Source organism: Ambystoma mexicanum, chromosome 4q (assembly GCF_040938575.1).
Source record: "Ambystoma mexicanum isolate Mex_15411 chromosome 4q, UKY_AmexF1_1, whole genome shotgun sequence".
NCBI classification, from domain to species: Eukaryota; Metazoa; Chordata; class Amphibia; order Caudata; family Ambystomatidae; genus Ambystoma; species Ambystoma mexicanum.
Genome location: NC_090928.1, coordinates 754,850,323 through 754,873,395, shown reverse-complemented (window position 1 = coordinate 754,873,395; position 23,073 = coordinate 754,850,323). Strand labels below are relative to the sequence as shown.

Here is a 23,073-nt window from a genome sequence, read left to right as displayed (position 1 = left end):
CTCTGGGCGTTCCATGTCGAGATCGCCTCACGACACACAGCAACCGTCCACAGTTGCCAAGAGTGCCTCGCTCCCCAAAGTCACGGAGGTATGGTCGTCAGAAGACGAATCCGAACTCCGCCCCCAAGCAGCACGCTTAGGGTCGACTCCGGCAGCTCGTTCCACGTCTGCCTCCGAGTCTCGACGTTCACTCTCTAAAGATACAGAAGCTAGCCAACACACCCCGCGAATCTCAGCGCCAGGCGTTGAAAAATTCAGAGAAGGCCAGACCATCAGGGAAACACTCCTCTACTCATTGTAAAGGGGACAAACAACAGAAGAAGTCGTCACACACAACTGCTGTACCCCAAGTCCACAAGGACAAACATGGGCCTTCAGATAAAGTTAAATCTAGGACCTCTGACCCTGTCACCAAGCCTAAAGTTATCCCTCCCACTCTACAGAATATGGGAATAGGTGTCATGATTCCTGCCCCTCATGTCTCCAGCCCTCCAAAAAGCCAGGCTAGAGTCAGGCCATGTTCATCTACATGGCCCTTAAGGGCCTCTCCATCCCGCCAAAGACCAAACTTGGAGTCAGACTTGGCGCTTGTGGCACCGGACACACACACCACCGTAGGATAGCAGTGAGCATTGGACTTGTAGTGCATAGGTGGGACAAGATTGATGCCCCCACTTGTTCCAGTTCCTAGAACTGCATATGCAGTCTAGCTTTTTGGGTGTGGTTCAGCCCAGAGACACCTGGGAGACCCAGAGACTATTTAAGCCACGCCCAGGCCGAGAAGCACGCTTTGCGTATCTCAGCACCTGCAACGTGACACTCCCCGTGTTCAGCTCGGTCTCCAGCGGGCCTGCATCTTTCATCTGCGCTCAGCACCTGCAAGAACAAGAACACCATTAGGAATTGCCTTACCTTGCGGAGCATTCGCCCATCTTCCGTAGCTCCTTCAGTTCACCAGGCTCCTTCGGCGGTGTCATTTTCTTCCCGGCATGCCGCTTCCTAAGAAAAAGGGAAAAGGACAGTAAGAAGACATCAGTAAGCATTCTGCAAACCTTTGCTTACTTTAAGACTGTACTAGATTCAAACGCTTACCTGAATCCAAGCCATTCTGGGGAAACTTCATTTCCGGAGCTTCCTGTCCATCTGCAAGTGGGAAAAGAAACACCAGGTTAGCGTGGGAAGGCATTCAGAAGCGTCACAAATTGCGCTACACACTGCGTTTCTTCTTCTTCTTCTTAACTGGCGCCCACGCTGGAAACATCGCGGCATCTAAAGACACAGAAAGAACAAACTCTGTTCAATACAAGTACGAAGAGGTTGCATCGCACATCGCACCCTCACTAACCTTCAGTGTTACTCACCTCAAGCAGCACGCCGTCATTCCCGGACGCCGGCCATCACCTGGGGAAGGAAAGGAACGAGAATTAGAGAACTGTTCATAGAGACTCTTAATACTTACCCATCGGACTCTCGCCAGTGAAGTAACTAGGCAGCAACGAGCCTGCATCAATCAACGCACCCCTGCGCAGAAAGCAGGACGGAGAGCACACTATACAAGAAAACAAGGCCCAGTCTCCGGTCGAGTAGACTCCAGGAAGGGTTTGAGGTCGTAGAGGTCAGAACAGGCTGAGAGACGTCCCTGTGAATACCAGGAGAGCGTTACAATAGGAGAGGAACCTCAGCAGGAGGTGGTCATCCCCATTTCCAGGGAATGGAGCTCTGATGATATCGACAGGGTGATGAGAAGAATGTCTTCTTTGGCAAATTTCTATGAAAAAAAACCTGAATGTTTTCTGAGCTATCAGAGTACCCCTGACAACTCTACTCCTTGAGGATCCAAAGACCCTCAGCCTCCCAATAAAAGACCTTGTGATGAAACTCCAGCTCAGGGACTGATTTCAGACCCATTCTCTGTTCAACCTTACCACCAGTATGCTGAAGACCCAGACATACAAATGCTGGACGACCAAGCGGGAGTGGATTATTACGGAGACGGCGAGGACCAGGATGAGGAGGAAGAAGACGAGGCAGAGGTCTATAATCTTTACTCACCTGTTAACAAAGAACCACCAGTCACTGACTCACCTGTGGATAATCAGTCTCTACTGAATGAGGTCTTAGTTAGAGCTGCAGAGCACTTTCACATAGACACTCAAGGGGCTCAAGAAGAGAGGGACTTTGCAAAAGAGATCATGGGGGATAAGAAACCCATCGCCCAAGCCATACCAATTCTGAAGTCCATCCAATGCAGAATTGACCCTTCCCTCCTCACCCCTAATCTCACTAGGGCTGTCAACCCCAGAATTGAAAAATTGTTCAGGGCTGCCCAGTCAGACCCACTTTATATAAGGGGTCAACTTAAGCCCGACCCATTGGTAGTCATTAACACCAGGAAAAGAGCGGGGACACCTCTATCATCATCTGAAGCTCCCCCAGACAAGGAGAGCAAGAGGATTTTTGGGTTAGGAAGGGAAAGTGGCCTCTACTTCCGCTTACCAGGCAAGAATCGCCAATACCACCACTCTGCTGGCAAGCTATAATTGCCACCAGTGGGAGCAGGTAGCTGCCCTCATCGCCTCCGCACCTGAATCACTAAAGGGCCAGTTAGCCCAGATTGCGTCGGAGAGTAGATCGGTGTCCGGGTGCATTCTAAAGGCGACCTTTGACGCCGCAGATAATGTAGGCCGGCTCATCGCAGAGAGCACTGTCATCAAGAGACACGCTTGGCTCAGACAGTCAGGGTTTAAACCCGAGACCCAGGCTTCTCTTATCGAAATGCCGGTGGAACCGAATGTCTTGTTTGCCAAAGCCGTAGAGGAGGCACTTGTCACGACCCTCCCCCAAAACCCCCTCTGGCAAACCCATTGGCCAGGTGGAGTCAGGACTAGGGCCTCTAGAGCCTGGCATCCTCTTCAAAAGCCCTCATGGGGCTAGTCCTGGCGCCTATGGCGCCAGGCTCATACACCATGAACAACAATGTGCTTGGGAACTACTTTATTGTATTGTCAGCCAACATGGAGGCATCCACATAGCTTGGTTCCTAAGAACCAAGTTATGCTGTCTAGTGTTTTGGGTGTGGCAGGCCTGGAACAACTTTCCCTGGTACCACTTTACCTGGGCTATATAAACCACACCCTGACTGCAGAACATGCTTCTTGTTGCAACGTGACGCTCACCGTGTCCAGCTATTCCCTCGAACCTCGGAGAAGCAGAACCTGCAAGGAGACAAAATGAACATCATTAGCAGCAGCATCTTACCTGCAGTCTTCATCTTTAAACACTCGCAGCTACTGCGAACACCTTCCTCGAATCTGCACGCCTCCCGGACAGAACGACCTGAAGGAGGAAGATAGAGGCAACATTAAAGAAAGCAGTAGAGACATTTACAAATTACGAACTGCTCAAAAGGCTTACCTGGCTGGTCGCCCCCAGAGGGGACCTGGCCTAGCAGTTCGGGCTGGGCTGCTACCTTCGGTGGCGGCAGCTGCTGACTGATTTGCACATGGCTGGTCCCCTTTTGCAATGGCGCAGACGGGCTAAAAAATGGTGGTGTGGAAGGTTGCTCAGAGCAATTGCCAGTGGTTTAGATTCATTCGAAACCTTCCACCCATCACTTTTGTGGTCAGTTTGTTTCTCCTTGTGAGAGAGGGTATGCCCAGACGTGGGTCCCTTGCTCGCTGCGCCACAGGGAACCAGGCTGCACCTTACTGAGGAGGTCCAACAAGGCCGAAACATGTCTGGGGTTGCTTGGTTTTCTGTGCAGAGGGACCTGGCCTAGCAGTTTGGGCTGGGCTGCTACCTTCGGTGGCGGCAGCTGCTGACTGATTTGCACATGGCTGGTCCCCTTTTGCAATGGCGCAGACGGGCTAAAAAACTGTGGTGTGGAAGGTTGCCCAGAGCAATTGCCAGTGGTTTAGATTCATTCGAAACCTTCCACCCATCACTTTTGTGGTCAGGTCGCCTCTCGGCTGGCACCACTCCGGACATTCCACTCGCGCTGAAGAACACCGCGACCTACAAGGAAGGAAAACACAGGTTAGCAAAGGCAAGTCTTCGCAGCGCTGCGCATAGCGCTTACTTACCGCATCATAGCGCTCTTAATGCACCATCATTTACCAGCGGGGCTCAACCAAGCCAGTTCGCCGCGCTGAAGCTCTGCATACCTAAGGGAGAAAAAAGAGACATTTTAAACAAAGAAAGGCATGCAGGATAGCAACAAAACTAAAGAACAGCAAAAAGACCTACATGAACAATATCAAACGGGCCGGCGTCAGTGAAGTAACTGGACCCCACTCGCCCATGAAAGACAAGGTGAGGAGAGGGTGCCAGAGGGACTGAAAGCATACAGGGGTGGAGCGAGGACACCCCAGTAGCTCAGTCTTGAACACAGTCCTCCTGTATTTTCAGGCAGAACCTTCCCCGCAGACCACATCAGGGCAAAGCTGAGAAGCATACCAGCGAGTAACCCAGCTGGGTGGCGTCCCTATGGATACCAGGTGAGCGTAAGAGCACTCAAAACTGCCAAGGATGAATACAATACCCTAAAGTCCCTGGGACAATTGACGAACAAACCCACGAACCAAAGAGGGAATAATAATAATTTTCGTCGCTCACGCAGACAAAATTCCCAGAGGGGTTCCAATTACTCACAGGCTCAGGGTACATCGTGGGGTGCCAACCAACCAAGTACCCAAAGTTATGGTAGAGGTAACAAAGGGGGCCGCGGTAGAGGGAGAGGCAGCCCAGGCAGAGGCGGTACGCCCCCCAGCAAACAGTGAGGCTCCACTCAGGGTCCCTTCCCATGCATCCCCAGTAGGGGGGGGCGCATTTCCAACTTCACCCAAGCATGGGAAGGGATCACCTCGGACAGATGGGTGCTGTCCACGGTGTCCGCAGGATACTGCATCGAACTGCTGGAGCACCCCCTGCAACCACCCCCCCAAGACAAAAAATACACTCCCTGGACCACCAAAAGATCCTCCTCGAGGAAATCGTCAATCTTCTCGCAAAGGACGCGATAGAACCCGTCCCGGGCAACCAGGTAAACAAGGGTATTTATTCAACTTACTTCCTTGTGCCAAAAAAAGATTTGACAATGCGCCCAGTATTAGACTTGCGCCCTGCAAACAAGTATGTCAAGCCCCAAAAATGTTGCATGACTACGCTCCAAGAGGTAACCCCCCTCCTAAAAAAGGGAGATTACATGGCAACATTGGACTTGAAAGATGCCTATTTTCATATTTCCATGTTCCCAGCGCACAGAAGATTCTTGCGCTTCAAGGTGGACAGTCAGCACTACCAGTTCAAGGTGCTGCCCTTCGGTATAGCCTCGGCTCCAAGGGTATTCACCAAGCTACTGGTGGTGGTGGCGGCACACCTACGCATGGAGGCAATCCCAGTGTACCCTTACCTGGACGACTGGCTCATCACGGGGAGACCCAAGTAATTTGCAGTTCCAACATCCAAAGAACGATCGACCTCCTCTTCGAATTGGGTTTCTCAATCAACAAGAAAAAGTCAAGCCTGGTGCCAAGCACCTCCAAACAGTTCCTAGGAGCTGTCCTAAACACTCAAGAGTGGTTGGCCTTTCCATCAGAGGAAAGAATTCGGAATCTACTACTGCAAATTCCTCAATATCAGCCCAGTCGCCAGATAAGGGTGCCCAAAGCGATGTGTTTGCTAGGCATGATGGCGTCATGTATTTACCTGGTTCCCCACGCACGCCTGCACATGCGACCCATGCAGGAATGGTTGGCGAAACAGTGGTCTCAGGCAAGTGGTCAGTGGGACGATCTAGTGATTGTTTCGCCAACACTAATACAAAGTCTTCACTGGTGGACAAAAGAGAACCTGCCAAAAAGGGGAAACCCTTTTACGACCCAGAGATACAGGCCGTAGTCACTACAGACGTGTCCCTGTCGGGGTGGGGAGCACACCTCCTTCACCACACAGCTCAGGGTCTCTGGTCTCACACAGTGGCCAAGAATCACATAAACCTGCTAGAGCTTCTGGCAGTCTTCAGAGTGCTTCGAGCGTTCGAACCCCACCTGTTGAACCTGTCAGTGCAGATCTTAACAGACAGCACGACAGCTATGTTTTACATAAACAAACAAGGAGGGACTCATTTGCCAAATCTGTCCAAGCTTGCCCAGAAAATTTGGAAATGGGCACTCAGACGGAACATTTACCTGTCATCTCAACATGTTCAATTCACTAGCGGATGCCTTGAGCAGAGATCCCCTCCCAGAAGAACACGAGTGGTATCTACACGAAGAAGTCGTAGGAGACCTTTTCTCACAGTGGGGTTTCCCCACTATAGACCTATTTGCCACAAGCGAAAACAGACAATGCCCAGTATTCGCATCCAGGTTCCCCCAGCCAGGCTCCAAGGCGAACGTCCTGTGGATGAACTGGTCAGGGATGTTTGCCTACGCTTTTCCACCCACTCCTCTGATGAGGAAGTTGGTCAACAAGATGCACAGGGAATCGATGATGCTCATCCTAGTTGCTCCCATGTGGGCGAGACAACCGTGGTTCCCACACCTGCGCAGACTGGCAGTGTGCGAACCCATCAAACTCCTGTGCTGGCACAACCTACTGTCCCAGCACGGAGGACAAACAGTGCATCCTCAACCCAGCTCAATGAACTTGGCAGCATGGCTCCTGAAGTCATAGAGTTTGGCCATCTCAATCTACCACAGAGATGCATGGATATCCTTAGAGTATCTAGGAAACCAAACACAAGACACTGTTACTTTGATAAATGGAAAAGATTTGTTATTTGGTGCCAGAATAAACAGATCAACCCAGTTGATTGTACTCCTTCCAATATCGTCACCTACATGCTCCACCTGCTAGACGCAGGGTTTGTATTTAATTCACTCAAGGTACACCTGGCGGCGCTATGAGCCTACACCACCTCCCATAACAAGGTGTTGTGGTGGAAAGTACCAGTGGTTAAAGCATTCATGCAAGGGGTTAAGAGACTCCACCCTCCAATTTCTAACCCACCACCAGGATGGGACCTTAATGTGGTGCTTGCTAATCTCATGGGGCCCCCCTTTGAACCCATGCATAAAGCTATTCTCAAACACCAGACCTATAAAACTGCCTTCTTAGTAGCCATTACATCTATAAAGAGGGTCAGTGAAATTCAGGCTCTGTCAGTGCAGGATCCTTTCTTCACTGTTCATAAGGATAAACTGGTTCTACGAACTCATCCTAGGTTCTCACCTAAATTAATTTCTAAATACCATGTTAACCAGTCCATTAAGCTACCGGCCTTCTTCCAAGAACCCAAGAGCTCTGCTGAGTTGAAACTACACACTCTAGATGTGCGAAGAGCGGTCCTCTACTGTGTAGACAAGACCAGACCGCTAAGAAAGACAGACCAACTGTTCGTCTACGTAGCTACAGGCAGAGAGGGAGATTGCGTCTCTAAAGCTGCCATCTCAAAATGGATAGTCAAATTTATCCAGCTGTGTTACTCCCTTTCTGAAAAGACTCTGGGCCTCATTACACGGTAGGCGGTAAGGTTGCCGCCGGTACCATACCGGTACCACCATGGAGGAAAGGGGAATTACCACCCCATTCCAAGGTTGGCGGGCGGTAATTCCCCCTTTCTCCACGGCCCTTCCCCATTCCCATTTTTGCCCCATAGGGCATAATGGGAATGGGGAAGGAGCTAATTACGGTACCGCAAATTGCGGTACCGTAATTAGCACCAAGTTCCCTTTGCGGGTCCCAACTTTAACGGCTGGTCTACACCAGCCGTTAAGGTCGGGTCCCGCAAAGGGACCTCGTAGTAAGGCGGTAAGGGTTACCGGTCACCACTACCCTTACCGGTGACCGGTAACCCTTACCGCCTTCCGTGTAATGAGGCCCTCTGCCTTTTACGCCAAGAGCCCACTCCACAAGAGGCACTGGGCCACTCTGAATTCATTGCAAATGTACCCCTTGGCACCATTTGCAAAGCAGCTACATGGAGCTCTATTCACACTTTTACTCAGCGCTACTGCGTTGCCACTCATTCCAAGACAGATACTCAAGTGCGACAAGCGGTTCTAAGACATCTGTTCGCTCATGACCCTTCTCACATCCCACCTCCTTCTTCTAACACTGCTCGCTAATCTATGCACAGCATGTGATCTAAGCAGATTCCACAAGCCTCAGAAGGGATACATTATTCACTGTAATCGTATTTCTGATGCTTGTATCTGCTTAGATTCACATGCGCCCGCCCTTCCTCCCCTCTGAGAGAAGGTGCATGGATGCTTGTAGTCTTATCTATCTATCTGCTTGGATAATCTGTACTCACGCTACTCCTCATGCTACCTCATATCAGAAAAAATACAATCTGAGGGTCCTACACGAGTGGCAGATCATGGGTACAGTGGACGTCACACTAGGGATAGTATTACTGGCACGCCCTATGTCGACGCCCATTTTTGAGTTTCGAAAAACAAACTGTAATACTCCGCAGCTTCCACTAGATATCGGCCTATGCACAGCATGTGAATCTAAGCAGATACAAGCATCAGAAATACAATTACTGTGAGTAATGTATCACATATAGTTGGCGCTTGCCGCTCTATTCTTCTAATAACCATAGCAAGCTGTACTGTTTTCTTAGCTTCTTGCATTACAAGCCTATGTACAGGGGTTAACTGGTTGTATATTTTCATCTTGCTCTATGGTTATGTTTCTTTATATTTTCACATCGTCTCTTCTTCTATGTCTGTGATATCTTTATTCATAGTTTTTTCGTCTTAGAGTGTTATCTTTTGGTTGTTGTTCGTTCATCTGTACGTCTGTTCGGGCCCTCGTGACGTCACCATTCGCCTTCCATTAAGGCCCTTTGGGTCTCTTCAGGGACAGTTTGTAGGTACTCTTCATTTCGTGTCAGCTGTTGGTACGGTTGTCTCAAGGGGTACCGTGCTGCCCATGGTTGTCTGGTTATAGGCACTTCAATAGGTATTGCTCTTCTGATGGGCACTGGGCAGAGCCCTAGCTTGGCTCTCTGCTGGTTTATTTGCTCATCATACGTCACATGGCGAGTATGTTCCTGGTATCTCAAAATGGGTGGCTGGAGTGCAGGCCATATCTGGGACCTCCTCTACACAACTTTAGACACGCACAAAATCAAAATAGACCTTACATCGCATGCTTTCCCTGCAATAAAGTGAGAAATGTCTATATGAGATATAGTTTGGATTTGATACATACAGGCATTCGAACCAAAAACTGGAATATGTATCCTGCTGTCTCCACTGAAGACATTTGTCGATTTTGTGTCAAGCCTGACGGACGTGAAACACTGAAACATCTTTTTTTGTTCTGTGCACATTTCAAACAGCAAAGATTAGAATGTCTAGGTACTTATATAAATGACTCCTCAACAATATTGCAAAATCTCACGTGGGCGAGATGTATGTGGGGACTCAGCAATGCGATCATATTTGCCACAGTTCGTTTGATAACCTTTATTGAACAAGTACTTAAGGAAAATAAAGTAAGGCTATAGTACTCTCACGATCTGTTACAGGAAGAATACCAATATTGTTCGTCTGACTGTGAGCTTTATTGCATTCCTCTGACCCGAAGTATGCGGATGTGCCTTTTTGACACCTTTTTATATAAATGTGTAATTTGGGCAGATGATGACAAACACTTTGATTCAACAAATATGGCATTTATAGCAAGAATGTTTGGTGATCAACCATTACGTTGACTAGGATTTTGTTGCAACCATATCTGAGTAGATTGACCAATTACACATGATTTTGTTATTAATTCCTGTGTGTTTTAATGAGGTGACACTGTTGTGTTTGTTCAGTGCTACCTAGTATTTATTTTTAGCATTTTCTTCTTTTTTTCTGTAGGTTGGTTGGCTACTGATTCTCTTTCTTTGTAATGTATTGTTTGTATGACTTTGTTAATAGATCAAATGTGAGATTATATTGTTTTATCTGAATTGTTCTTAATTATTATAATGTTGTGAAGTTTTGTGATGAAACAATTTGTAAAGGTGCGTATGCACCAAAAACAAGTAAATACAAAAGTGCTAGCTACTTTTAACCAAAAGTAGCTTCACTGTTCTCACTACATTACTTTATTTTGTGAATGCACTGCAAACTATGGCATCAAACAAACAACAAAAACATAATGCGATGAAAGCTTTATTTGCTGGCTCTTTATTAACAGGACATTCTATTGACCATTATCTCTTATTCAACAGTTACAACTTAAAAATATAATGCTGGACAATGAGTTTTCCAAGACAGATAACTATGTGTCTTTATGTTAGCGTGCCGGTAAAAAGCCAGGAAGAATTGTTATCCAGCCCTTTTGTCGCTCTGTTTTCCAGTTTGCTCCCTCTTCTAACTAACTAACTAACATTCAGTTATCCAGCATGTTTTTTTTATCTGACATCATTGAGTCCCTAATGATGCCATATAACAAACTTTTATTCTGTTTGAGTTATTTGCCTTTTAATTTGTATATAAACACGTTGACCTCTCATGTTCTAGGGCACAACAGTGTTTTTGGAGGACTGAGACCTCCATTTTCACAACACAATTCTAATTTCAATGCTCAAGTGTCTCCGCGGTGGCCCTGCACAGATTTGGAAGAAGGATGGAAGGTCAACTCTTCCAAAAAGTCTTCCATGAAACTTAAGGATTCTTTATCTGCACCACTTTGCAAGGTTGTTGCAATGACTGTTTGCCCACCCTTGCCGTCCTTCTCAGGTGAGCTGGTGGTTCTTTGCACTAAAGTTTTCACCAGTTTCCGAGCTGTTTAGGAAGTGTGTTCTCTCATGGCCTCTTTACTCTTGTAGTGTGAACGTATTTTCCAGCTAGTCTCCCTGCTGCTTCTGACCTCTGGTTTTTATAGACCACTTAGCAAGTGGGGTTTCTCATTGGGGTGTCTCATCTCTCTTATGCACTCTAGTCATCCTCTGTGCATCTGCAATGTCACTATCTGCTGACTAGTTTTCTCTCACAGCTGTCTACATGGCTCTCTGGTGCTCACAGTTCTCCAGCTTGTTTCACCCTGCAACTCCCGATTATTCACTGGATTCAGTGACCCATCTTCTATTTCACTTACTCTGAGCTCCAGTGGTAGCATCAGGTTTTTACTTCAATAAACAAAAGACTGGTCTTTTTGCTCTCTGTGGGGTGAACTGGAGAACTTGATCACATTCAGTAAAAAAAGAAGTCTTGCTCTTTTGTTCTGTCAAGTTTCTCCAGTGTTAGACTTCCACTCTGTCATGCGAGTACTGTCAAGTCCAGTCTGTCATAAAACATTTTATATCTTGTTTCTTGTCTGAGATGCCCACTTAAAGGTTCAGGTTTTTCTCTCTCCTCATGTCTACCAATAAAGATGTAGTTCTTTGACTCTAGATACAGCCTCACAATTCCTCTAAAGAGCTTCTCTAGATTAACAGCACATACAAGTCGTTAAATGCTACTTCAGGTTGAGAGCACATCTGGGGAGGTGGTAGGGGGCTATCAGTGCTTGGTTATGTTCACAGTACCTCTCGGGGTTCAATCGCTTCTTCAGGCATACAATACCTCACTAGGTTCGAGTGTTTCTTCAGAGACACAGCACCAATCTCATCGTCCAAGTGCCTCATCAGATTCACAGCGTCGCTAAAATCCAGTGATTTGTTTGGCTCACTTTTCTGGGGGCTAAAAAACAATTCCACATTCAAACAGAGTTGCTTCTCTGCCTGGTTGACATCAAATGAACATGATCAGGATTCCACCACCACGGTTTTTACTCTAGATTTTTTTGAAACGTAAAAACGAATAAAAGGTCTAACGCCTATTCTGGAGCAATACAATTGAAGTTCATTCCCGAACATGAACCGCTTCAGTGGCAAACCCCAGTTCTGGGTTGGTTGACATTGAGAGGTTTTGCTGTGCTCTTAATGGTCATACCATTTTGCATCTTTGTTAGGGGTGACCCTCGAACCTCATTTAGGGTCCCTTTTGGGGAGGGTAACACTACCATATATGACCCCTATTTCGGTCTGTATTAGGTTGCAGCGATGAACCACAAGGCACTTACCCTACCACCAGCCCCATAACTGCTGACTAGCTGAATGAATGCCTGTCTAGAACCTTTTCTCATTAAGAAGCCTGGGAGAGTTTACAACTGGTCCTCACAACCCATTTGGTGCTCAGGTATTCTGATAACCAGTCCAACCCAGTCAAGCGTTAATTTGTATTGATGGCTATGATGGACTTTCCATCCTGTAGGCAATTTATATTCTTAATGGAACAAACTGATGTGGTATTTGGAAAGGATCTTGCTCTGAGAGGACACAGAAACCTACCTTCAGACCAAGCTGTAGGCACTTACTCACTGATTGATTAGAAGTTTAGTTCTGTGACAGCCTACCAGCCTCTTTCTGTCTTGAGCCGGACCTCCTTAAGTTCCGGAAACTCCTCAAGACATTCCTCTTCTCTTCCTCTTTCTATCTGCCTTGCTAATCTCCTTTCTCTTCTCTCCTGCTTCCCTCCTTTGTTCTCTTCCCCAACCTGCACAGTCCACTGACTGGTCACCCGGCGCACCCCTAGAGCCTCACAGGTACCAGGCTCCCCCACCAGTCCTACACTTGCATCTGAGCCTCCGCACTCTGCCTTGCACTACTGCTCTCGGAATATGTTCCATGAGAGTGGCAACCACTCTGCACTTAACTCTGGCCCCTGCTGGACTGGGCGCATTTGTCCCCCTCCACCTCCCTTGCACTTCTGTCTGCGTATTGCACAACCTTGAATGTACTAGTCTTAGTATGTTTATCTGTCCTGTCCTCCTGTATCTCCCCACCCTAGATTGGTTGTGCCTGCATTCATAGGCGCATTGATGACCAACCTTTTTTGTCTTTGTATGTTCCTTCTCCCTCTCACCACCCCCTTATCCCCCACTCTTTGTCACACACTTATGCTAGTAGATATACTAGTCGAAATGCCTCTGGCCTAGTATGCTAGTTATTGCTGTTAGATCATTCGGAATCTTCAAGGCCTAAGAATGACGACGATATCCCCTTGTTCCCTTCCCACCTTGTAGCCCTTTGAAGCACTTCACTTGTATATAATAAGGGCTTTACAAATAAACAATTACATTTTGAGACTTGGCTGTGGAGGAAAGCAAACCTAACATCAAACAATTAGAGGTGAAAGTGTTTTTCCTGATACAGACAAGTCTGTGTATAGTTGTATTTATTTATTTTATTTTGTTTGTCTATTGGATTTTATAATGCGCCTAAACCCAATAGGCCTCATTACGAGTCTGGCGGTAACCGAGGCGGTAAAACCGCCTGGTTACCACCAGACTCGTATTACCATTCCGCCTCCGTGATTCCCGGAATTACTGGGGCATCACAACCCCGGTGACCCGGGAATTCCGGAGGCGGAATGGTGTAAATCCCCATTCCCATTGAGTCCCATAGGAATGGGGATCATGGAAACACTGGCACCATCTCGTGATGGTGGCAGTGTTTCCTCATCCGCCTGCAGGCGGGCGATGTTAAACCCGCTAGGTCAGACCTGGCGGGATTGACGCCTCCGCCTGCAGGAGTCGTGATCACCCGGTATGGAAACAACGGTGGCGGCGGGTTTACCGCCACCGTTGTTTCCATACCGGGTGAGTTGTAATGAGGCCCAATGTGTTTCAAGGCTCAACAAGACAAGGGGGGGGCAAAAGGGATGACAAAACAGACATGGTCCTACTAGGCCTTGTGACATTCGGATTGTGCAAGTTCAGTAATAGAAGGCCAGGTGGACTGAGCCCCGGGGAACCGAGTGCAGGGCAGAAAGGTTCACGTGCTAAGTGCGAGGAGCGGGCTGGGAGAACTAATGGGATGCAGGCCCAGCCAGGTTAGTGCAGGGGAGGTGAGCCCAGAAGGGCAAGTGCAGGTTGAAGGGGTAGGGGATGTCAAGGTCAAGGAGATCAAGTGCAGGGGTAGACTGGTAGCGGAGGGCCTGGTGCCCTGTAAGAATCTGAAGGAACCAGGCAGCCTGTCAGAGGCAGAGTGGGGGGAAATTAGCTGGGGAGGGGAGAGGGAAGGAGAAAGAGAAAAGGAGTGTCTTGAGAAGATTCAGGAACTTAAGGAGATCCGATCCGGCTCAAGTCTGAGAGGGGTAGGGAGGCCATTCCAGAGGGAGGACCCTGTGGAGGAGAGAAATCTACCCCCACTCTCTGCTTGGAGAAGTGACTGATCTGCAGAGAGTTTGAGCTAGAAGATCGAAGGGCTCTAGCAGGGAGGTATTTAGGGAGAGAGAGTTGGATGCAGTGGGGTCCCAGACCCCAGAAATCCTTGTGGATGATGCAGAGGGTTTGGAACCTGATCCTCGCAGCAACCAGGACCCAGTGGAGAGATTTTAGGACTGGAGAGATGTGTTCCCTGGGCTTGAGACCAAGGATAAGTCTCACAGTCCTATTGTGGATTAGTTGAAAGGGGCAAAGGGAGGACCTAGGTAGATTGATGAAGAGGCTGTTACAGTAGTCCATCCTGGAGAGGACCAGAGCTCTGAAGACATTGAGCTTCTGGTGGAAGGTGAGGAAAGGAAGAATGCCTCAGAGGAGGTGAAGATGAAAGTGAGCCTTCATGGCAAGGTCTGTGATGTGAGTAGATGAAGGAGAGAGAGGAGCTGAAGATGACACCAAGGATTTTTACCCGACAGGAGGGTGAGAGGAGGTGGCTCATGGAGGGCGACCAGAGTGAAGGGGGAAAGGAGGGAGATGGAGTCCCAACGAGAAGTATCTCGGTCTTACTGGCCTAAAGGCAGAGATCGCTAGCAGTGCACCATGCCTGAATAGCAGACAGACCGGTATAAGAAAGGAAGAGGGGAGGCAGAGGAGGGAAGCTTGAGTTCCGTGTCGTCTGCATAACACTGGAAGTTAGGAGAGAAGGCAGAGATCAAATGGGCAATGTAGTTATTGAAAGGCCAACGTGAAAGAATACAGCCCCGATGGACACCACAGGTGGAGAGTGAGATGGAGGAGAGAAAGGGGCCCAGTTGAACTTGGGAAGGTCATTCAGAGAGGAGTGAAGTCAGCCAGTCCAGAGCCAGGTCTGTGGTGGTGAGGGTATCACAGAGCAGATTTATAAGGGTGGCAAGATTGATTGTATCAAAGGCAAAGGAGAGGTCAAGAAAGATGAGAACGGAAGGAGAGATGGAGTTGAGATTAGAGAGCAAGTCTTCAAGGGTGTTCAGGAGTGCAGTTTCTGTGCCTCTGGCAGCTCTGAAGCCAGACTCGTGGTCCTGGAGACACCCAACAGATTCAGTGTGGTGGATAAGTTGGGAGATGGCCAGTTTCTCTAAGAGTTTGCCCAGGAAGGCGGTACTGGAGATTGGCGGTAGTTAGCCAGACCAGAAGGGTCGGCAGAAGGCTTTTTGAGGAGTGGGTGCAAAAGGGAGTAACGGGAAGGATCCAGTGGCAAAGGATTGATTGCAGAAATCAGCCAAGGCTGGTGCAAGGGAGACAATGTTGTCCTTGATAGTTCTGGAGGAGCAGGGGAGTACCTTTTTGGATGAGACTTTCATAGAGGAGACTTGTCTAAAAACCTCCTCAGATGATATGGGAGAGAAAGAGGAGAGTAGGAGGGAAGGGTGGGGGTTGGGCCAAGGGAGGCATGAGATCTGGTGAGGGAGAATGTAAGAGAGAATGGTGGGGTGTAGAGGAGAGATAGGACAGGATGTCCTGAGTTTTAGTAATGTGGTGAGAGGCCAGAGAAGTGCATAGTGCCAGGGAAGGCGGAGGAGAAATGGCGACTGCAGTAGGATTGGCAAGTTCCTTACAGATTTTGAAAAGTTCAGCTGTGTTAGTGGCCCCAGAGATGCAAGCTTGGATATAGGCCCTCTTCATCGAGCAGATGGAAAAGTCTGTATTGCCTTTGGAGCAGGCGGCAGGCCAGTTTGTCAGGGGATGTGCTTGAAGCCAGCCACTTCCGCTCAGCTGCTCTGCACTTGCATTTCAGACAGACCAGGTCAGAGTTAGGGCAGGAGTTGCACTTGGAGGCAGGTTCCATGCAGATCCTCATGACAGGGGCAAGGATGTCCGGAGTGTTGGAGATGGAGAGTTGAAGGTTACTAAGGGTTGTGTCAGAGTGAAAGTCAAATGCAGGAGTAGGAGAGGGAGTGAAGTTGGCAGCTAAAGCAGCAACTGACACTCGCTTCAAGGGTTGAATGACAGAGAAGGAGACTGGCAGTGCAGACAGGGGCTTAGCCGCGGACCCAGGAGGTCCAGGTGAGAGGGCAGGAGAGAATGATCCGACCAGGAGAGAGGAGTAATGAGGGTTGGAGATGGAGCTGTCTGCAGAGATGAGAGCATCCAAGGTGTGTCCTGCTGAGTATGTCGGACCAGAAGGAAGAATGGAGAGGGAGAGAGAGTCTCAGCGCCGGTGGAAAAGTCCAGAGGCTGCCTTAGGGGAGTCAAGGTGAATATTGAAGTCTCAGAGGAGAGGAGAAGCTTGGGCATAGAGGCCAGGAGGGAAGAAGTGAGGTCAGCCCACTCTGAGAGGAAGAGGGAGTCCTGGCCGGGGGCCTGTAGATGGTGGCAAGAGTCAGAGAGAGGGCAGGTGAGACACTGATCCTGAAGACGAGTCATTCAAAAGAAGAGTAGGCCTGAGTGGGTATGATAGTAGCAGGAACCCACTCAAGGAAGATCAGGGCCACTCTGCCCGCCGACCGGACCGGTAAGCCCTGGGCTTATAGAGGATCTTGTGTCAAAACTTGTGACAAGGAGGAGGTCGAGGTCTTCACAGAGGTGACAGATGTCAGAGGAGTGTTCGACAGCAGATCAAGAGTAGCTAAGTGGAGCAGGTTGCCACTATGAAGGTCTTCTGAGGAGAGGTACAGGAGTGTGGTACAGCCGTTGGACGAGGCAGTGGGCCAGAGGGGAGGCAGAAGGAAGAGTGGTAGGGGAAGGGAGGAAGTTGGTGAGAGACGAAGATGCCTATCTAGAAGGAGGATGTACGCTGAGAGCCCTGGACCATGACAGTGCCATTTGGGTAGACATTAATGATGGCCCTAGAGGACAGAAAGGATGCCAAGAGTATTTCCCAGCGGGTGCCACCATTAATGGAAGAGGAAGAAAAAGGGGAGAGAACTGCAACCATATGGGGAATCCAAAGGTTAGGAGAGAGGACAACAAAGAGGGTGTTGGTGAAAGTCTGTCTGGAAGAAGCGTTAACATAGATGTCAGGATTGGAGACCAGGAGTTGCTTATTGGACCTTTTTCTTCCAGACTTCGAGAGAGTGATAGGGTAGGTGATATAAAAGTAGTTTGAGAATATAGGGGAGATAGAGAGCACCATTGAGGGAGAACGTGCAGAGAGAAAGGGGGAAGAAGAGGGTAAGAGGGAGAAACTGCAGTGCACAAAACTGAACTACACCACCGAGCAAAGCAGCAATCAAGAATCAAGTGTCTAGGGGAGAGGAAAAAAAGGCCTAGGTTACATAAAACAGCAGAAAAGCAGGACACCTAGAGGCAAGTTATCAGTATAATGGGGAAATCCCAGATAGAGGTAAAAGCCTGCTTTAAAGAAAAAACAACAGGAAATATAAAAAAACACATAGATTCGACTTTCCTGAAAGAGGGGAAAAAGCCAAATTTTTAAACACAGCAACACTGTAAAAACACACAGAGTCGACTTTCCTGAAGGAGGGTAAGCCCCCAATGGCTAACTGAACAGGAACAGGAAGGGTATCAGGTCACAAAGGCTGTGATGCCGCGGGAGCTAGAGAAGTTACTAATTTAGCACACGCTAGATTTTACACAAAATGTAACTTTACAAAAATGAGTGTGAGCAAGGCAGATGGTTAACACAACTCACCCCAAGCACAATAGATGGTGAATGCCGTGTAGAGCATTAAAGCTAACTTGGACACAAAGTACTTCTTCGTTGTTGTACGTTCTTTCCAGGTATGTAGGATTGTGTGCTGATAAAATGCTTAAAGGAAAATCATGTTTTGTTTGAAAGCATTGACATTTCTCAACATCAATATTCGCTTTACATTTTTATCCTGTAAATAACGCGGAATTCGCTTTTCAGAGCCTGACTCTAACTTTCTGCTGCAGTTTGCTCTACTTGAAATACTGTTTATTTTCGTTTTTAGGCAATTGAAAAACTTCAGGCTGGGGACCTTGCAACTGATGCAGTGACAGCGGCTCTTATTGAACTTGAGGTGACCCCTATATTTCTGCTTTTCTATTTAAAAATGGATATTGAGAAATGTAAATATTATAACTAATTGTTAGGAGTCAGGAATGAAACTTGGACACAAGTTAGCCATGATTTTTGTTAAAGACTTTTATTGAAAACTACAATAATTTTGGTAATTCTGGGAAAGGCTGTAACTATAGACAGGAAAGCTGGGTGGAACTGCGTGCACTTTTAAATAAGGTTGAGTTTTTAACTGTGGCCCTTCAGGGAGAAAATCCCTGGTCAAGGCTTCCTGGAAGTTATTCAGGCCAGCTAGCACCTTTATAGAGATGGTTATAATGGCGTGCAAGTCAGGATTCCTCTTGGACGGGAGGTTAGGCGATTTTTGAAGTAATGTGCATAATCCAGCTTGGTCTTCCCTTCTCAACCAGGCTGCAGTTAGTTTGTCCTGTTAAGATTGCAATTTGGAGATTTTAGGTTAATCAGAGCTGAAGTGTTTGTGATCGGATTACGTTTGCATTAGGGCCCTGTTCATAGTGCTGCTCACACGTACCTGACATAACATGACATAGCCATCTACTATAAGAAAACTGGAATCATGCCCCAAAAAAACAAAAAGGTGGAATAAATTAATGAATAAAAGCGGAAAAATTAGCAAAACAGAAAAATGCAATTCGGTTACAATATTGCAGTTGGTAAGGGATAATTAAAAAGGAAAACACAAGGGTGGAGCATGAGATGCCATTTCACAAACTATTTTATCAATTGACCATTATCGCTGACATGTCCGTATCATGATGGCGATCTGGGTTAGTATTAAGTGCAAGATTTGGGTTTGGTAAAGGGGATGGCATTGCATATCAACGTGCTGAATTGAGAGCAATTTGATAGGCAATAAAAACATGTATGCAGTTTGTGATGAGCATAGCAGCCATGATTCTGATGGACAACACATACAAAAGTTTTAAATTCACAAGCAAGAGAGGACTCCATGCAGAAATTGTTGCAATAGACTCGAACACTGTGGCTTTAGTTATTCATGCATCATGCTCAGGTGTCCATAAGTATCTGCAAGGAAATTAAATGGCACCAGAGTTTCTCTAGGTAAAGATTTGGAAGATTGTCATGACTGGATATTGAATCTTCATCCATTGCAGCTGGTATTTCAAAGGTCGGAACAACCAGAAATAGATTTGGTTAGTTATCAAAGAAAAAAACATGCACAAACATCACCTCCATGTTCCACCATCCGGAGTAGCTTTGGGGTGTTCTTCTGATGAACTGATCAAGCCAACTTGCGTATCTTTTCCCGACTCTGTCATCAATTCAAAAGGGGAACACAAACATTGCGTGCACACCATGCAAGATCATTCAAGTGGCACTGAAGTGGCAGCAGCCGCGAGAGCCGTGAGATGAAGCATAGTTGAATAGAAGAGGCTCCTTCATTACCAATCTTTGGCATTAAGGTAATGAAGAAAGCCTCACATTGAAGCCCAGCTTGAAACCACCACAGAGCAGCACCTTTAATCCAAATGATAGCCTCATGCCCATTGTTAACTTCAGCCGTTTCCCAGTTGCTTCTCATTTCCTAAGAGAGGACCCAGAGCGCAACAAATTCAAACAACAAGAGCAACCCTCTTCCAAGCAGCACTTCCTCAATAGGCTAGTGCTTGAGTTTGGAGCAAGTAACCATACAATAGGGTTTAGCATTGCCCTTCTTCGTGGCAGTATGGTGTCTTCTTCAAGACCCCTTGAGGACACTGTGTACAAGAGGATATCTGGTGTAAGCAGTAATGTAGACAGGCTCCTCTGCAGAATGAGTTGTGTGTAGGGCCTTGTATAGATTTAAAACTTTGTTCCTAGCTCGCAGAGACAAATTATTCCTCTAACTCTATATACGCTAAGTTGTTCACTACAAGTTGACAATGACTTTAGTCCATTCATCCAGAAAGTGAAACCTCTTAACTGAGGTAGGCATTACTTTTCTGTCCTGGCTATGTACTTATGAAAATCGCTGCCCCAGGTCCTGCATCACGTGAAAACCATTTTCATTTTCACAAGGCTCTGAAAACCTTTGTTTCCCTTTTAACAGCTTGGACCTGGATCAAATTGCAATGCTTTCCTGTCAATCTCAGATGTTTGTGTGAGCCGAGCGTCCACTATACAAATGCTATTAACATAACATAAAATAAAAAGTGTGGACATCTCTAGTATATTTGCAAATCACTTGCTATTCTTATTCTTTAGCCAGTCAGTGCTTAGTTGTTCACTCCGTATATTCTGGTATCTGTAATTCACCATCCCATTCTCCTACTAGAAGGCCCTTTTTCAAAACCCCAAACATTTCGAACCGGTTTGTGCACCTGTAATTGGACAAACCACTTTATCCATTAACATCGCCCTTTCCATCCCCTCCCACCATCCTGTCAGTTTGGGGGTGCTGTATTTTCCCCAATATAGCTCTACATTTCTGTTAGCCAACATAAATCCAGTATTTAACAGGAGTTTAGTGTACTTAGTGCGCTGTGTGTTTCTGCAGTGTTTCTATCAGTGGTATCATTCCGGAGCCTGAACCAGTCCTCTTTCTCTGCCCATGCCAGGAGGCAGCTTTCAAGAAGGCATTAACTAGCGGTGCGGGTGGTGTGCGCTGTGTGTTTCCATCAGTGGAATTGTTCAGAAGCCTGAACCAGTCCTCTTTCTCTGCCCATGCCGGGAGGCAGCCTTCAAAGAGGCATTGACTAGCAGAGCATGTGGTGTGTTTCTGTGTTCCCATGTGCCAGCGTGGGCAGCCCTGCAGAGTTTTCTTGGTGGACGCTGCTGTTGGCTCATCTTCGGAGCGAGTAGTTAAGATCGCACCCTAAAAGGTACTTTTCGCTATCTAATCTCTGTTGTTTCCCAGTGACTTCTTGTGCTGGACGTGCTTTCCTTTAGCTCCCCACGATGCACGGTTCTGCAGCGCCATGCCACCAATCACTATCACGAACTCAATGGAATCACAAGCAACTAATACTTCCAACGTTGACCAATTCACACAGTCAGATGAGGCATATCATCCCGCCACTAATCCCCCTCGATCATATGCACAAGCTCTAGTGGGATCTGTGGATACCCAATATCCTCAATCCACGGACTACACGCAACTATGTCAAAAAGTGCTCTCCAATTGTGATAAAATTGACCAGATCTACTTTTTTCTTCAGATTGGAGAGCCCCCTCGGACTGACAACCAGTTGGCGGGATCTACTAATGCAATGCCCTCTTATCTCGAACAATTAGACAGCCCTTCTGCACTTAGCAATTTGATCGACCAAGAAGTGGAAAGTGAAGTAACGCATGGGGCAGGCCATGATGTTGTTGAAGCGACCTTGGATACCGGGCCTCCTACCCAGTTCCTATCTCGTAGAGACAAACGGTTGTACCAGATACCTTTGGTTGAGGAGTGCATTATAAATAAATAAACAAACAAACAAACAAGCTAACTTACGGGCACTAAAGCCAGTTGTTAAGCTGCTCAACAGGTGCTTGAGAAAAAATCTAAAAAAGTCACAATTGCGAAAACCAAACAACCCAAAGCTGCTACAACTAAGAACTGCACTGCAAGCAAATTAGACGCGGTTATAGACTTGTACGAACTTACTGAAGAAAGCAAGTTAGCCCTGCAACTTAATAACAACCCCTCTAGTACATCTTCTTTGATTGGCCCTTTCCATAAGGGGAAATTGCTTAATGTAAACAATTCTACTAACTCAACTCCGAACTCAAGTCCCGCTATCCAAGAGGTCTGTCAAGATCCACCCCACCAAGTCGACCTAACAACCAGTGTGGTTGTGCCTCGACAAAGACAACTCTCAATGTTCTATAATAAGGCTCCAAACAAAAAAACTAACTTGCCAGGTCCACTTGTCGAGGCGAAGGGGCAACCGACTATGGCTGTCCCTATGACAACTCACTCCTCAGTAGTAGCAGAGACATTTCTCAAACTACCTCGATTATCGAATATGTCTTCTGATAATAGTCCTACAAATACGAAAATAATGGAATCATCTGAACGTAGTGCCGTCTCCAGGACAATCAAATCGACCTTGCCAGTAAAGACAGAGGCAAATCTGTTACCCTGCTCCTCTGAACAGGAGAACATCATGGACATTGCATTGAATATAGTTGGTTGGTTGAGTAATTCCAGCATTAATGGTGAAAAGCGTCTCAATCGATCCTTTATTTTACAGGCCTTTCATAAAATTGCGGCATTAAGAATTCTAATTTCAGGAGACAGAATGGATTACGCTCCCGGCCAAGAACAATTATGGCATAGTCTGTGAATTTCAATCCAACATCATAACTAAACTAATATGGGCACATAGAATTGATCTGACAATGATTGGCTTAACGCTGCAATTACTTGGCTCTACAGAGGATGCAATTGCCTTTAATGAAACCTATGAGGAAATTGCCCCCAAATCCATTTCAAGCAGAGAGAAGTCGGTCATTGTGGCTTTTCCCCGACCTGGCAGTGATCACCCAACTTGCGGCTCTGTCAACAATTAGCAAGGACTGGTCTTGGTTGGTTTCCTTGGCTGACAGTTTAAATACTGTCAAGGGTCCTCCTCCGACACGGTAGCCAACCCCTACTGAAAATTGCCTCCTGGAACTCCACGGTTTCTCTAATTTATTTACATGGTGTAATTCCACTTCTCCAGCCAAATTCTTTGACATCATTTTCTGTCAAGAAACCATGAGTTGGCAGGATTTCCAAATTAATGGTTTCTCTGCACTTCTGGCAGGTGCTTGAAGGGGCATCGCTGGAAGGCCTTACGGCGGCTTGGCAATTCTGATTAATAACAGTCTTGAAGTAAGATCTCAAATTGTAGCATGCTTACGGGACATCTTAGCCATCACAG

At 47.1% G+C, this 23,073-nt stretch overlaps 1 protein-coding gene across 1 annotated transcript in view; it reads left to right on the top strand.

Annotated features, from left to right (window-relative positions):
• Positions 1–23,073, top strand: part of TASP1 (taspase 1) — a 2,293,647-nt gene that overhangs the window by 568,693 nt on the left and 1,701,881 nt on the right. Inside the window, exon 4 of the mRNA XM_069608337.1 lies at positions 18,129–18,197. Coding sequence (XP_069464438.1) covers positions 18,129–18,197 — 69 coding nt within the window. The remainder of the gene's footprint in view (positions 1–18,128; positions 18,198–23,073) is intronic.